General features: G+C 44.7%; 1 protein-coding gene across 5 annotated transcripts in view; it reads right to left on the bottom strand.

Moving 5' to 3' along the window:
* LIMS1 (LIM zinc finger domain containing 1) overlaps positions 1-17,567 on the bottom strand; it is a 75,433-nt gene that overhangs the window by 37,063 nt on the left and 20,803 nt on the right. Inside the window, exon 1 of one of the 5 annotated variants that reach the window (XM_061472654.1) lies at positions 16,097-16,119. The exons of 1 other annotated variant lie outside the window; for it this stretch is intronic. Coding sequence is in view for 3 of the 4 variants with exons in the window: in XM_061472650.1 (XP_061328634.1) it covers positions 921-1,027 (107 nt within the window). In the remaining variant the exon portion in view is untranslated. Of the gene's footprint in view, positions 1-920; positions 1,389-8,883; positions 8,972-16,096; positions 16,120-17,567 lie in introns of those variants that run through there. 3 more of the 5 variants (XM_061472653.1, XM_061472650.1, XM_061472651.1) reach the window with 3 other exon arrangements.

Genomic DNA, 17,567 nt, shown 5'->3' with positions numbered 1-17,567 from the left:
CCTTCATATTACACAGCGCTCCAATCCAATGCACAAACACTAACAACCAAAAATAATCTAAAAATACAACCAGAGAACAGTATTAGGAGATAGGAAGTACTTCCTCTCCACGGAGGCTTTTGTTAGCGTTTACACAATGATCCTTTTCTGAGGAGCTGGAAGCAGGACAGATTGCTTTCACACCGAGCACACTTAGAAAAACACCTTTGCATTTTAACGTTCTTGTCTGGTGTCTGCGCTTGCTCAGATTACCAACAATTCTTCAATCTCCCCGCTCCAAACAGAGGTTTATTGAAAATGTGCTGTTACCCTTTCAAAAGGCAGGCAGCATCAGAAAGATAACCCTGGATGTTAAATGGATTTCCGATTTTTGGTCACCCTTCCTGGATAAGGTCAGGCTAAGTGGTCCTGCTGCATTCTTTTGTCTAAAGCCCTTTCCACAACAAAGAACCCCCCATGAAGAAAGCCAGAGCCCAGCAGCTTCCCCAGCCCTTCCACAAAACCAGCCAAGCGGAGGGGCTGCACCAGGACCCCCAAGAAGCTGCACAACCCACAGCACCTGAATGACCCAAAACTGACTTCAAACCAGACCTAGCAAAGTTGTTAGGCTGTGGAAAGTTATTTACTTGCAAGTGCTGGCTGTCAGAACGGGTTCAGAAGCAAACACCAGCTAACATTGCCTTTCCCATAGCCAGGGAAGGGAGTCTCACCATCACCAAAACCTACAAGGTCACCATATGGCCCCTGTTATCTCTCCACTGGGTTTTTTTTTCATAGGGCTTTGCGACTGCTTCTCAATCCACGTGCTTTGCAGTGACTTTCGAGAGCTGTGTCTGCATTCTGTTTGCTAAAGCCACCGAATCAATCACTCCGCTGAGAGGGGCTCAGCGCTCCGGCGGTACTCGTCAATTCTCACTCACCTCAGCTTCTCTTCGTGCGACCCGGGCAGTCCCACGCTATCAGGGCGATCGCGTCTCCTCCTGTACAGACCTGACTGTGACAACTCTTTCAGCTGCAAGGCCATCATATTTCTCTACCTGGAGGGCTGTTTTTCTTAAGGGGGGGGGGGGTGGTGGTGGTGTGTTTTGGCTTTGGGTTGGGTTTCTTCCCCCCCCTCTTCCCCGCCTCTTCCAGATGTTGCCGCTGAGGAGCGTTGCCTGCCAAGATGCCTGGATAGAAGAGGCTGAGCGGCGTGTCGGCACACCTGCACCCGCCGGGGCTACCAACCTCTGCAGGCAGGCAGGCAGGCAGCCGCTGCTCGGCTTCCTGTTTCTCGTAGGTACACACCCTCCCGAAGGGCACCACATTTCCTTTATCACTCGATCACACCTAAGGGATGTCTGCCACAAGCTCACCGGCTTCCCTACAGCTTCCTTCAAACTCACCCTGCCCCGACAGCCGCCACCTGCCGTGTGCTGTGCAAAGGAAGAGGCTCTCCCAGCGCCTGCTGTGAGTCTCCACGGCTGCAATGAGCTGTTAAATCGCTCACAATGTAATTTATGACAAGAAGAAAGTCGTTAGCACTATGAAAATCCAGTTACTCAAGCATCTGAGCAAATTCTTAGAGGGAGATCAATGCAGCAAAGTGTGCAGCAAGGCACTTCAGTACCCGGCATTAAAATACACTTTCGGAAACTTAATAGCACTGCGCTTGTCAGAAATTGCTCTTTTCCACCCATCCAGAAAAGCAGAAAAAAAACCCACAATGTATTTTTCTTCCTACTCTCAGCTATCAAAACATAACCACTGTGAGTATTTGTCACAGTCTGTAGTGATGGAGGGTCCCCTGTAATTGTAAAACAGGACTGAAAGTGTGTAAAGTTTCCTGTAAGTCAGGAAGGTGACTAGCAGGGATTCGCAAGCTCTGTGTCTCATCTCACTTAGTAATTTTTCAGTAATAAAAGTCTTTGTTTCAACCCAAAAGGAGGCTTCAAAAGAGCTTACCACTTTCTGAGAAATGTTTACAATTTCTTCAACATTATCCTCAGCACACACAAACAAAAACTTAAGTCAGAGATTTTACTTCTGTGTTGTGTGGTTTTTAAATGAACTTGTATTTAATAAAAGCCAGGAAATCTATGAATTTGCAAGCACTGCTTGGACTACGATAGGAAATGAGGTCTATACAGTGTGAATTTCAGGGCTCATCATTGAAGTGGTTATTTTGTAGCAGAACACATGTAAGAGCATTTTTGAGTTCTTCTAATGGAGAAAAGCATAACGTGTAACACTGGGTACATCACATGACACCAGTTTTGTCAGGATTACCAGACTGAACACAAGCAGAGTAATTTTATGTAATGCCATCAGTGTGCTTCAGCCTGGAATGTCATCAACATACAACATAAAGCGTCACACAATGGAAAAATTACAGAAAGTGTTTTGGAAAAGGAATCTCATAACATGCCAAATAGATAATGGCTGGAGAAATTCAGGGTGATCTACATGACATTAGAAGGTTGCATGCACTGAAACGTCAACAAGAGCTACACATCTTAGCTCTGGTCCTTAGAAGACAAGAGAGAACAGTCATGATATTTGCCTAAACACGCTGCATTCCAGTTTCAAATGAAGTATTTAAAATTGTTTCTCAATATGCAGTAGGATAAGCTTAAACATAATTAAAAGCCAATTCCATGCATTCAGTCAATCAGCGATCCAATGAAAAGTTAATGCTGTTACGAGTGAGGGTTAAGGATGGCAGATGACAGACGCGCATGGCACAGCAGCTTTTATATATTACCACCAGTTTTTACTGTGCTTTAAATATCACTGAAGCAATTATTTATCTTTGTCCAGACTATCAATTTTATATAATAACAATAATGATATAAAGAGTGAAGACAGAGTGGATTTTTTTGCTGTGAAGATCTTTGTAAACTAATGAAATTGAACTATTACCTACAAATTTTTATTCACTACACAGCAATCTCTTCAATGTACACTGAGCACTTTTGTATTAATCATGACGTAAGTCTACCAAAAATTAAAGGAACAGTCTTCAACCCACTTTGCTGCAAGCTGCATTAGTATGAAGCACATAGCATTAAAACTAACGTCTATGCGCACGAGCAGGTTGTGTGATTGGAGAGCCTACGGAACAACAGCTTTTACTGAAACATACTTGGGAACCAGAGCTGCACCAAACCAGTATTATTAAAAGTTAAAACCAATGCCACCAGACAGAGCCTGTAAACAGAAGGTATACAAGGAGTGCAGACACAAAAATTAGTTATTTGTTATACAGACCAAATCTACCTCAAAATAAAGGAGGGCAAGACAGTTTTCTAAAAGAGGCCTGGAAGTCAGCTCCAGAGTCATCACTGCACAGGCTTCTTCAGCAAACTCCGACAGGGGTCTAAGATGATTCACAAAATACTTTCTTGGAGGACGTGAGAACAAGCTAAAAGCTTTCTACAATAAGAAATCCAAACAAGACTCCCTTTCTGCCCTATGGGATCCTCCACCAATCCTCATGAGACACGAGGTTTCAAATCTGAAATTGCTCAAACGGCCAAACCCTAACTTCTGAGTTGCAAATACTTGTTGTAAGGGTGTTTTCTAGAGCAATGTTTGAGAATGTAAAACGGTATTTCTCCACTAAATCGCTTAAAGGTTGTCAGAAAGCAACCTTAGCAACCTCAACCTCAGTCAGAAAGGAAACTCAGACGGACCTTGCTCTACGGTAAGATGATCTCCCCAGCGAGTGCCTCCTGCTCCCCACACCCCCTTTTACCTTCCAACCCCTATCTGCTGTTTATAATTCCTTTTTGAGAGATTACATTCTTCTTGTGTGGGACGGGGCCACTTGGACCTTTCACATTCCGTCAGAATTTTTGAGGGCCAGCCAAGTTACCACAGCTTTTCCCACTACCGGTAGCATGCAGCCACCTTCTATGTCCTGTACTTTGAAGGTTCACTCTTCACTTTCTAGTGCATGCCTCTTCACTCATACAACTGACCTTCCTCCCGCCCCCAGAGAAAGCTAACACTGCTACTGCAATCTGATGGATAAACTTGGCATTATCAGCATTTTGCTTAGACTCATGCCTAAGCAGCAAAAGGTGGAACCTAGACAAAAACTATGCAGTCCTTCCTTCATCCCAAGCAATAAATAACTTTTTATTATGTGGGACAAGGCTCATGGCTTAAGCTTTCAGTGCAGCCCCACAAAGCATTTATCTTGATATAGCAGGCCTGAAGAGCACTCTCTAAATGTCTGAGAGTACTGTTCTTCTACTGACTGTAGGTATTCAGCAGAATTTTGCAATTTAAAAAGCCTTTAAGACAAACAGGCTATGTCCGGTTACTTTTCACTGTGTTCCAAGAGATGTGAACAATAATCCATGTCATTGAATTTAGGAATAACAAAAAATGCCAAGCACTTCAAATTCAGTACATTTCTTCATGAGTCTGTATTTACAGAGAATGCACATTAACTACAGAAACCAGGAAAGACAAAGCTTTAGCTTTCATTCCACACAGAGAAGCCTTTATCAATGTGATTGATCTTTTTTCCACTCCAGTGGCACATTCTTGTTTTGTTTCTTTTTTTAAGCTTTGAAGAAACCACAGATATCAATCAAATTTAGTTGAAGACTTTCAAAGCAACAGAAAAAGCTGTTTTCAAGGCAGCATAAATGGTCAAAAAAATAATTAGCAGAATATTATAAAAAGACTACAGGAATGTCCGTAGCATGCACGCAGTTAAAAGGTGACTGCAGTGGGGAAGCATGTTTCTCCATCCCCCATTGCTCACCCAGCTTATCGCTGGGATGAGCTTCCAGAGGAACATGTCCAAGAGCTTTGGTTTTCTACTATTTCTCACAAGGTCTGGAAGGAAAACAGTCTTTAAAGCCAAGGAAAGGCTTGTACATCAGTGGGAATGCATAAGACTCCATGAAGCAAACAAAGGAAGGTGGCAATAACCCTTCAGCAGTTTTGCAAGAACCCCCAAAGCACCCAACCAATGGGCCGACCACAAAGGAGGCTTTATTTCAGATTCTCTGAACTAGGCTGCTGAGGCCAGTCCCCACAGATGGCTTTGGGTGTCAGTGAATAGTGTACCGTGCCTTGGGTGCCTGCTAGGGCAGGTGGTGATGGAAAGAAATGAGGGGAAAGAAATCAAGCCACAAATCTAAGGACACACACTTTGAAAATAAAATTTCAAACCTTCACAGCAGCCTAAACTGTCGATCCAAATAATTCACTAATTGCACATTTCCTCCCTTGTCTCATGTGACTCCAACATCTGGTTTAATGTTTCTTGTACTGTTCTGCTTAGTGATCAATGAATTCTGAGGCACGCACCTTTAATCTGCAGATTAGGCTAAGTACTGAAGCACCTGAACTATCCATGCGGACATGCAAAGCAGTGCTTGGGATTTATGTTTGAGTGCCAGCTGACCAAGCACGTTTGCTGCAATTCAACAGGAGCTGCTGGGGGATTTTAAACCTATTCTATGGTTGCATGTCCCTGCCATGCAATGTAAAAAAAACCCTACATAATGGAGTGCTCAGCACCCTTCAGAGCTGTAATGCACTCAACCTACCCAAGTCCTTTAACATTTGAGGGGGCAGAAGGAAGACAGGGGGGGCTGCTGTGGTGAGCACAGGGGTCCTTTCTCACCCTTGTGGTACCAAAGGCATCTCTACCTCCACTTGCAGGTGGCCCACAAAGTTTTGGTATGGCCAGGCAGAGGTCCCTGTTCTCATTCCAACTAATTCTATTCCAGCAATAATAATAAAATATAAAAGCAAGAACAGGAAAAGCTTCTGTCTACTCGAACGCAGAGCAAGGTCTTTTGGCTGTCTCCTCCAAGCTCTCTGCACATGCTGCCCCATGAATTCCTACAATTCAGCTAAAAAAGCCCCGCAAAAGGCACATTTTTATCCAGCAAGTGGAATCCTGCTTCAGCTAACCTTTACAATACCCCCCTCTACTGGGAAAATGTTGCCTTTATTTCTCAGTGCCGGTATTTCTCCCTACAGCCAGAGGGAGGTACAGATTAACCCAAATATGATTAATAACTCAGGCCAAACTGAGAGCAGAGAGGAATGACAGTCCAGCAGCTGAAGATGCAGGTTAGCGTTATAACTACAAACTTATGCTGTTAATCAGCAGATGATCAATGCACGAATAGGTTGCAAAGAACAAACCCTATGACACAGCATGAATCAGTTTTGTCCTGCCATTTGTACATAAGCTTCTTTAAAAAAAGAGTGGCAAACTAGCTGGCAAGCAGCTGAAGTTTTAAGATGGGTACCCTGAAATTCACTGGATAAACACCTTTAAAAAAGAGAAAGGAAGTGCGAGGATGGAACCCGCACCAAAAAGATGGAGTAAGGCTGGTTTTAAAGACAGCAAATTCAGAGTTTAGATTAATCTTCACAGCCTAGAACATGTGGAAAAACACGAGCAATTGCAAATCTTCATTTCCAGATATGGGACCTTCCCTTCAGAGTAATTTACTGCCTGGGAATTAAAAGTTTCTTCCCAAGAGGTTTTCAAATCCACCCAGAAATACACTTTTACATTTAAGCACTTTGTTTATAACGCATGAAGATACCAAGTCCGAAAAAGAAGACTCAGAAGTCTTATGTTTAAACAGGTTGACTTCTACTTGCACCCTACTACTGAAGATATATCCAGAAAGTTTACCATAATGGGATAAAATGCCTTTGGAAATGGGGGTAAAAAGCACCGTTGTCAGCTGGCTTTCTGGGTGACTGAATGTTCCCCAATAGGTGCTACAAAAAAACTGAGGAAGCCTCCAGTAAAAACAAAGTCAGAAGCAGAACCTGAAAATGGGTGGCAAATGAAGGAAACTGCCTGGAGATCTGCTGCTCCAGATAACCTGGGGAACTGCCTACCCTGATAGCCAGGTTTGTGCCCCTGAAGCAGCAAGCCCTCCCAGGGATGCAAAAATGCTGACTAAGCTGTGCCAGATGGGCAACTGCTGTAACCTGGTTCTGCTGGAGTGCTAGTGGGAGATCCCAGAACTGTCCCCAGATTGACTGTGTCCTTTCACTGAAGGAATGGGAGCATTAGTAAGTCTTCATTTTTTCCCAAAACACAACTCATCAGAGATTAAACAATGCAAACAAAACCACAGAAGCCAACAAACTGCTCTGTCAACTCTGTTGACTGCCCAGCAGTTAATTCTCCTGTCCCCTTTGTTTTCCATCTAACGAATATAATTTTCAGATGACTACACTACATTGTAAGTAGAGAAAGAAAAGCCTCTCATCCAGATTTTGTGTTCTTTACACTTAATGAAATTAAACTGCCAAGGAGAGAAGATGCCATGCTCCCCTTGAGAAGGATGGGAGAGGTTCCAGTTTCTGACGACATGCATATGCTTGAAAGTACCACCATCTCATGGCATACAACCACATATGACTGCCAAAGTAGTAGGTGACGCTACTTTACACCTCCAAGTGATGAGGTTTTAGAAGGACAACCCAGCCCTGAGATCCTGAGATGGTACCAGAGACTTTGGATGCTGCTGGCTGTAAGTATAACAATGAGCTGAATGGTGAAGGGTGGTCAATTTAGCAGCCCAGAAGCAATGATCCTGGTTGTACACCTTAGAACATACCACACAGCCACCTCAAACAGACTCTACTGCCCCAAAAAAAGAAGACAGGAGAAACACATTACACAGGAAAGGGGAGGAGGCACTAGGGGCACAGATAAAACACTTGAGATAGCACAGGAAACCAGATATACTGAGAAGTATATTCCTTTGTCCTATACTCTGACCAGCATCTCCAAGAAAGGTAGAAAGCAGTAGTTCCCTAGAGATTATCACCTTTAAAAGGTCAGAGACTAGCAGTTTGATGGCTTTTAGGATAAGCAAAAGTGTATTTCAAAAGCAAAATATGCAAAGTAGCTCACGTTTCTAGAAAAATAGAAGACATAAAAACACTCAAAAAACAGGCAAGGTGCAATTTTCAGCCACTTAAAAAAAAGATCTTAATTTTTAAGTATATAAATTTTGGTTTCAGAGTTATTAAAACCAGTAATCCACATCCATGCGGAAAAATACATACTGAGAAGGAAGTCCACAGTGCAAAAGAAGTTAATCTAATTCATACTGGAAACTCGGAATAAAGTAAAATGGAAACATCACTCCTATTGCCTTCATCTTGAGAAGATTACTTTTAGATTCAGCACAAAAATATAAAAAAATATGATCTCATATGGATTTTTTTATAATATTTTAAAGTACATGAACACATTCAAGAATTAGCGCAAAAGCCTTAAACCAAAAAAAACTCGGGTGCCCTACCATAAAATATCTGCTTCGCTGGAAAAGTGCCTGACTTCTGAAGATAAAGACTCCCTCAAATGGTACCAGAAGTGATGTAATTTCTGAAACAGGTGAGACAAAATTATTCCTTCCACTGGGATTACACTTCCAACTTCAATTACTCCACGTCCTCTTCCTCAGTCACTGCCAGCACTGCTCAAAAAAACTCTGTCAGCAACAGGGTTATCTTCAAACTGACCACAAAACCTCTGTTCTGGGTGAGGACAGAACAGTGTCCCTAAAAACACTGCAGATAAGCAATGGACAAAAATCTACTGGGAATACTAGAACACCTCTACACATTTCAAGAATGACGAAGGACTTTGCTCAAAGCTCTGTTACTGGTGCCACTTGCTTTCAGTACTAATAAAACCCAGCATTATCCATCCTCTTCCTAACTCCATTTATCACCATTTCCATGCATGGTTCCTGCTCCTAAGAATTTCCCTGTGAACAACTAAAAGACTGTACAACTCCTTGCCCCACTGTCTGTTCAGAAAGCAGCACAACATACCCTCAGGAAGATGCAAGAGCCCGACCCTCAGCCCCAGCGACTGTGGACACTTACTGGCAGGGTGCAGCCTCGCTGGCAGCTGGTTCGCAATGAGCAGTCTTTCCCATATACAGCTTTACACTGAGTACTCACTGTTTGCATCTTTTCCCTGCGGTTATTACTGGTAGTTGTGATAAATTATTTAAAAAAAAAAAAGAAGTGACTTGGCAAACCACTTCCTTCTTTCACCCTGTAAAAAGCTGACACTGTCGAGAAGAGGACAAACCCATCGAAGTTCACGGTCTGGTTCCACAAATTGTGTCATCCCAAGTCTCCATCTCAAAAACACCAAGGAGAGAAGGAAGCAAATCCTCCACCCTACAGAAAAGGGCATAGCTTTACTTACAGCACTGGTATTTTTTTTAAATGACAAAGTAGAAAACCTGGAGAGGGAATAGCCAACAGCTGTAAATCCACTTCTCTGGACCACTGAGGTGTTTTGATATTACAAATTTCCTGATATTCCAGGTACTGAAAATTATTGTGACAACTTCAGTCCCTCTGGATATATACCTTAACTTGGGTTTTTTTTTATGGGGACAAAGAGAAAAGCAACAGGCAACAACTCTGTGTGCGTAACCCAAGACAACAAAACGAGTGTGACTGGTTGCCAGGTCCTTGCCTGGGAAGAGCTACCACTGGACTCACTGGTGAGCTGTGAACAGCCACACAGGGCTACCTTATCCCACCACAAGAATCTCTGTCAATATCAAGGGGAGGGGAGGACCCTCTCTCCCCTCCTTCCCACATGCTGAGAAAGGAGGAATACCCTCTGATTTTCTTCTTTTCCGAGATGAAGCAGCCAGTTTCACTCTTCATATCCTGGAAGACCACTGCAATCTTCGACATCCTCAGCACAGGGCAAGGAGTAACTGGGAACATAAAGTTATTGCCACCTCCTAGAGCAGGTCAGGGTGATCTACCTGCATGACCAAACAAGAGTTGAACTGTGCCTCTCCTGTGTGGACAGGGGCTCAAACTCAATTTCCCTAAAACAATCTGGATCCCTTGCACACCTCAAAGGCCCCAGACAATCCTTTGCAGGTTAAAGCAGCACTATCTTTAAGACTGATATTGCTCCCCTTCCACTTGCCACACAGAGCTGTCTCAAGTGGAGCCTAAAACCTTGCTTACCACCAGTGATGGGGACAGAGAAATGAGGCCACAACCTGACCTCTGAAGGGGACATGCAGGACATGCCTCCAGGTAGAACTTGTCCCAACTCTGCTCATACCACAGCTCCAGGCCACCTCCAAGTGCAAATCTACCCACTGCCATTTTCCACTGCATGCTCTTAGTAACATGCCTTTTGGCCTGCTACTGGTTTCAGAGAAAAGATTATAAAGGTACAGTTTTCATATCCCCTGCAATCCATTCAAAGGCATCTTTCTCTCATGTAAGTACTGGCTCAGACTGAGCAAGCCAAACAATTTTTAAAGATTAATATTTTTAAGCACAAATATCTAACCCTTATAACACTATTCTACCACTCATGGAGATTAATGGTTACAAAGTATGCTTATAGAGTTTAGAAAGGAATTCAGGAAAACAGGTATTTTTTCTTCTTGGTCACTCAGAAGGGTATGTATTAATTTGTCTGTTTATGGACATATATAACTTAAAAGCAAAAACATCGTGTGAAAACATGACTACTTGCCCTCTGTGCTCTCAAGCTGCGAAACTGAGTAGGGCCAGCCCCAGATTTACAGCAGCATTTAATGAATAAGCTGACGTGCTGCTTTTATCGATGGCATTTTTGCTGGCTTTTCATAGTGACCCTAAAGGCAATTCAGGAAGCTTCTCTATTCAGATATTTAAAACTGTATTTTAGCACACTGTAGTGTATCTGCAACGTTCAATGCATTGTGGTGAAGTCTGATGCACAATTCCTTGCCTTCTTACAAGATTTTTGGCAGTCAATGCACATGCACCCTGTTAATCTTTCTTACCTGCTTTCACTTGTATGCACCAAATGCTATACTGTACCAACAGAGCCTCATTTTGCTTTCCCTTCTCCACCATGTCTCTACAGCCTGCTTCTTGCTCCATCTATTTCTGTCTTCAGGCCACTTAATGTTATCACTAACCCTTTTCTGTGGACAAATTAACAATGTAAGTTATCTTTCCAAGCTGCTGTTTCCCATACCACTGCATTGAGCTTCCTCATTTGAACCACTTATCTCTTCCTACAAAGGCCCTTCAAGTACAAAAGTAGCAGCAAAGTTGCATTAAACTTATCAGTGGACAGTTACTAACCTAGGAGAAAGAATGCACTCCAGCTTTGTCCCAAAATAATGTGGCAAATGTCAAGGCAAGAGCAGTTTGTTCTTGAGCATGGAGAAAACCACAATAAACCTTTTGCTGTACAGAATAAGAGTCCTCTCTTGCTACTGCAATGCATATTATTTCATATACTGCTCAATGCCAGAAGTTCCACCTTCATAGGAAAGCAAGGACAGTTTGTTGATTCATTATAACTGTAAAAGCTGCAAGGCTTCCCAGAGAATAGGCATCTGTTAAAAGGGAACTAGGAAAACAATCATTAACTCCTTAATTAACACTTTTTAAAGCACATTTGAGTTGGTTATTAACCAGTTTGGCCTGGCTAAAATACAGGTGTTTTTTTTTTCAGTTTTGTGACAGTTGGCCCTAGTGTATCAGCAATCTGTTTTCCAGAGGAGCTGTGCTAAAACAAAACTTGTGAACCAAATTATGGCTGGGGAGAGCAGGACAGGGTGAGCCCCACAGACACCATGCTCATGAGCACTGCCACATCAATGCGGTTTGTGGTGACCCAGACTAGGCATTAGGGAAAATGCAGCTCAGGGCTACATGAACAGCTTGAGACAGACAGTCCAGTCAAGCCCATCACCTTGGTCCTGGCACCTGGGCTTCCAACACCAGCAAAAGATGGGAGGGATCAAGCAGCTGTGGCTCTGTAGTGATAATAATGCTGCCGAGGTAGAGGAGAAGGGCCTGGACATGCACTAGGCATGAAATTAGACCAGTGCTGTCAAGCAAAGGTTGACTATGGGAGGGCACTATCACTTCACACCCATATTTCCCATTAGTATTTTAATTTGCATCCCTAGCAGGCCACCATGAACCAAAACAGCAGCACACAGGTGGAGACACATCCCAAGGGCTATTCAATACTCAGCAAGTCTTCGCCAGGTCTGCATCCTTCTCTCTGTCTCAGGCAGCTTGGATAACCCTCTGCAAGGAGATCTCTGAGGTGCCTGCATTGCAGGAGCTGGTGAAGCCAGACAGTCACGTCCTGCAGCCGCCTGTCTCGCCACCCTGTGAGATCACCCTTCCCAGGGCAAAATAAGCAGAAGGAAACGTGTGCTAGTGCTTCAGCTGTTCCACTTTGCTGAGATAACTGAGCTGACCTAGGACCTCACCACCACAGAAAAGTCAAGGTCTAGTTCCTTTTCTCTCCTTCCACCGCTCTTCCTTCCCTGCCACCACACCCCTTCCTCCCTCACCTCCACCGCAGTCACAAGGACCAGCACCCTCCTTTAGACCACCTTTTCCTCTCACGAGAGCCCTTTCCCAGCCGACACAGCCTGCCAAACCATCAGAAGACTGGGCTCGGGGGTATGGGACAGTGAATGCAGCTGGTGCAGAGCTGAGGACCAGTGAGTCCCACACCCAGCACAACGGAACAAGACGCAAGAAGCATCCCTGCATTTCAGCAGAAGTGAGGTGTCCCCTCAGCATGAGCATCCTGTGCTGGGATGACCGGCACACGACAGGCAAATACATCCCTTCCCACCAGGTTTGCAGCAGCAGGTAAACCTACAGGCTGGGCAAGAGGGAAGGGAGTGGGGTGGGACTCAGGGACAGGGGATGGGGACCTCTCCCAATGTATCAGAATCAGTAAAGCACGTGTAATTAGAAGATGGCTCTACTATATTTGATAAGCCATCTGCACGTGAACAGCGTGCAAATAAACGTTCATTAATTATTAAACCCCCCGACTCACGCCGTGGTGCAGGCGGACTGGCCACGGACCTGAACCGGCACGTCTCACCCCCCCCTCACACACGGCTCTCCCAACAGCCGCGCTCAAAGCCGTCCCGGCACCGACCAGCAGCAGGAGGAGCCGCTGCCCGCGGACACCGCGCTCCCGCCGCCAGGCGGAGCCCCAGAGCCGCCATCCCCTGGCCGCCGCTGCCTCCCAAAGCACTCCTCCCGAGCGTGCTGCTGCCTGAGCCGAGATCACCGAGTTGTAAAGGTGCAGCCAGGTCAAAAGAAGAAAAGGGGGTAAAAACCAAAACCAAATCAGAAAGCCCCTGGGTCTGCCTTACAGCCCATCCTCTCCCTGTCATCGGCCGGTCAAAGCAGCTAACCCCAGCGGCTAACGGCAAACTGACTCAAAGCTGGACCTCTGAGCCAGGCTGACTCAGCTTCAGGCAACAAGACAAAATTGCTGCCATTCAAATAAGGAAGGAGATTTTTAGGATGAGGGTGGTGAGGCACTGGCACAGGTTGCCCAGAGAAGCTGTGGCTGCCCCATCCCTGGCAGTGTTCAAGGCCAGGCTGACAGGGCTTTCAGCAACCTGGCCTAGTGGAAGGCATCTCTGCTCCTTTCCAACCCAAAACATGCTATGATTCTGTGAAACGGCACAGATAAAAATAAACCCCCTGCTCTCACCTGATGACAGGGATTTCCCTCCTCTTGAATTCACAGATATTTAAACACAACTTCTGAAAAAAAGTGCTATTGCTACTTTTATTGAGAGAGGCCTTGAGCAATGCTCTGGAATGAACTGTGCTGCTCAGCTGAGGGCCCCTTGCCTAGAAATAGGAAACACCAGCTCCACTTGTAGACCTGCTCTCCTCACCAAGTGTCCCCTCCTGCGCACAGAGGGCACCCATCTGCAAGGTGAGTGGAGCAGGAGCAGACTGCAGGGTCTAGAGTACCAGGCACAAGCAGACAGGAGCGCTGTGGGACTGGAGTCGCAGCAGCTGATCAGAGGAAGTATTTGATGTTGGGAGCTGTCAAAAGCTTCCTCTCCTCTAACATGCTTAACAGCAGAAAGGCTTGACCTTTCTGCCAGCATGTTGCTGGAAGAAGTGAAAGCAGCATTTCTCTTGTTAGCAGTTAAACAATGGAATTTGCACCAAAACCAATAAACACTACTCACCGGTTACTTTTTGAATCTCAAGGACTTCAGTGTTCATCTATTTTGAGTCTGCCCATGGCCCTGGCTTCTGTTATAATTCCATCTGTAGAGTGCAAAGCCACACTGACCAGATCCAAGCCCTAGAAAAATGATGGCCAGAAAGGGAAGATATCATCTCTGCTATTCTTCCTAGCCTCCTCTGCAATTCCCATGACTGGGGGGGAAGACAAACAGGAGGGCTACATATTGCCCAGTGTGGCTGGATGGCTCTTTGCAGCCTGCATCCTGACATGCGGGGAGATGCGCATACCCTCTTGCATGCAGACAGCACAGACATGGATGGGTGCTTCTCGTCCCAAACTAAGTCACAATCATCCAGGATATGTCTGGGCATGGGTCCCATTTTGGGACCTCACTTCACCTGAGTAATTTGATGTACCCATCTGCTTTTGGCAACAGAGCACAGGGAAGGAGGAAATGATGTTTTGGAGAAAAGAGTGATCCCAGTTCCTGGGTAGGGGTATCGTATTCCTCCTGTTTCACTTACAGAGACTACAGACGCATTAACTCACAACCAAAATAGATTTGCCGTCCATGGACACAACCCTGCTCCTGATTTCAGTAAAGCAGCATGCACCAGCTGGCGGCTGCTGCACTCTTTCCAATCTTCTTCAAGTACTTTGTTGCTCAAATAAAGCCTCTCTGTTATCCTCTGGCAGGACAACAGCTCTCAGGCTTTTTCAGTAATGAATACAGAGTCTCTTAAGAAAAAATCTAGGTCGATCCTTCTTTATATTTTACACACAATGTTTCCAAAATAAGATCTGTTTTTCTGTGCAAGCACATCATAAGACATGTTGTCTTTTCAATACGTCCTCCAAATGGCCCTGCCTATGGCCATTTGAGTTCTCCTTTATGAATACAGTTGTTAGCACTTCTCTTTGTGAAATTTCAGCTTCTTCATCATGCACCCTCTCTCCAGCCTGCCAAGACCATTTTGAATTCACCTCCTGTGCTCCCCAAGATTCCTTCAACTCAAGGACACAAACTTCATGAGCTAACTTTCAGCTCCAGCATCCAGGTCACCAGTCAAGTTACTGAACGCAAGTGGGAAAGGAGAACTCCTGCAAGGTGCCGTCAGGAAGGTACTGCTGGGGAAGGTCCTGTTTGGTGACTGTATCAAAACAGGAATTACTGAATAGATGCTTCTTTCCAAGCAGCTGCACACCTCCCTTCTGGCAAGTTCACCTAGACTATTACTTCCAGACTGCTTGGGCTTCTCTTGAACAAGGCCAAGAGCGGTGAAACCTACCACAGAGCCCAAACTAACACGTCTTGCAAGCAGATGAGGAAGGAACAGGAGATGGCAGCAGCAATTCTGCAATTCATCTAAGACAGCAACAAACCAGTAGCAAGAACAGATGGGTGGATACAGGAAGGCAGAAGAGATGCTTCAAGACTTGTGCTCCAACAAAGTTAATCACCCTAGCTCTAATTCTAGAGACCTCTTTCTCTTGTTTGCTTATGAAATTTTGTGCGAGATAGAATCAGCAGATACACCTCATTTATTCCCTCCCTTCTGTTTAAGAGGCATACTTATCTGTCAGAGTTGGAAAATTGGCTGCTTTGAAATGATCTGTTCTTAGAAATCCACATGGCTTTTTTAATGCTGCATTACTCAGTAACTGCTTATACACTGACTGTTAGTTGCATTCATGCCTTACTAGGAATTGAAATCAGACTGACTGAGCTTTAATTTTCCAGTCAGCCTATTTTTGCCACCATTTTCAAATACAAATACTGCACTCACTCTTCTGCATGTCTTCTGGGGCCTCCTACATGAGCTGTGAAAAAGCATCCCTAGTGAGCATTACAGCAGTCAGAACTATTCAGTAATTCCACTAGCACCATCCCATTAAGCCAAAACATTACAGAAATTTTATCACACTATGTTTGACATTAATGTTAAGAAAAGCATTCTTCCTCGCCCTTATTGCTGTGTATTATTACCTTTAAGGCTTAAACAGGAATACTGACAGCCAGGGGAAAATAAACAACATGCAAACTGGAGTGCTACAAAAGCAGAAATTACTTACACATATCAGTCTGGTTCTGGCTCCATTCACTGCCAGGGTTTCATTAATGGTCTCCCCGTCCTTGGGGTTACATGAAAGGGGAAATGAGATAACACCCAACCCGTCATGCTTACAGCACGCCAGCCCTTTGAACAGCAGTCATGCTCTGACTAACACCATTGGTAGCTGCTTTCCTCCCAAACTCACTGGCAGTGGACCAGGGATCTCCCTCCCAGGCAGGCTGCCACAGACCCAGGGCCAGCTGGACACCACTGGATGCCCTGCTTCTCTCCTGTCTCAACTCCCTCCCTTTTTCTTCCCATGTCTCACCCATCAGGAGTCAGGGACAGAAATTACTCCTTTTCCCCTCTCCTCCCAGTGACACCAAATAACTTTTGCTTGTCAGCATCTCACAAGGGCACTGCACAGGCTTGTCCACTCCCCAGCCTTTGCAAAGGCAACAGCAGTGGCTCATCAGCTTGTGAAGAAAGCCCAAGCACCCACGGCATCAGGGGGCATTTACTTTGTCTTTGAATCTCAGAGCCACCCCAGGGTTCTCTGGATGAAGGATCATAATGCCTGTCTGGACTTGGCAACACAGCCAGGGCTGGACCACAGGACAGAAGAGAGAGCTGGGGCATCAGTGCCTGCCCCAACCTGTGTGAAAAAGCAGAAAAACCTATTCGCTGCAAGGACTGGATTTCTTTCAAGAGTGATTTGCTTGATGCTGAGATAAAGAAACTGCACAGGATTGCATTACCTGTGGCAACCTTCCACACACCTATGAACTTCTGGGTTACTGAGCGACTGCTGCATTTAAAAAAGTCATTAAAAAGGCTCACATTTAACAACACTACTAGAGGAATAAATTTAGGAAGCAGCAGAGGGAAAAACAAGTTATTACATATCAGACCAGTGAAACAGCTTAATTGTTGTTTGGAGGGGAATATACAGTGAGTCACCCTTTAAAATTACAAGTGTTCTGAACACAGTCTCTCACAAGACTGCAAAGTGCTTAAAAGACTCAGAAAGACACTGCAGGCTCTCTGATTCAGATAGCCTACCTGTGAATAAGTGTTTGATTACTGGACTTCATTCACATTATCAGCTGGTCTCCAGTTTGAATAAATCTGTGTTTCAACATGAAACTGCCTTGAAGTATTTTTATTCAATAATGGAACTCCATATTTGCATACCGCACAAGAAACAGAAATTATTACCACGTGTGTAGCACTGACAACATCTGTGTTAATCATTTGCCCTCTCACTTCACCCACCATGCTGCTTCCCTCTCCCTTCTCCCACCCTATTTTGGGAGACAATTAAGAATCCAAAGACTTATATAAAGGATTCATCTTCTCCAAGCAGAGGGACCTTCTAACCAACAGGAAATACATGCAACATTGCTTTCTGAAGACTGTAATAGCCTGAAGTACTACTACTGAAGCAACAGTTCTTTCTAGTCCACATGTCTGTCCTCTGTGTCACTACA

This window comes from Pezoporus flaviventris, unplaced genomic scaffold, assembly GCF_033815535.1.
Source record: "Pezoporus flaviventris isolate CSIRO_AGI_PZ_B2104156 unplaced genomic scaffold, CSIRO_AGI_Pfla_v1 ptg000072l, whole genome shotgun sequence".
Taxonomy (NCBI): domain Eukaryota; kingdom Metazoa; phylum Chordata; class Aves; order Psittaciformes; family Psittacidae; genus Pezoporus; species Pezoporus flaviventris.
This window is presented reverse-complemented; position numbering and strand designations above follow the sequence as displayed.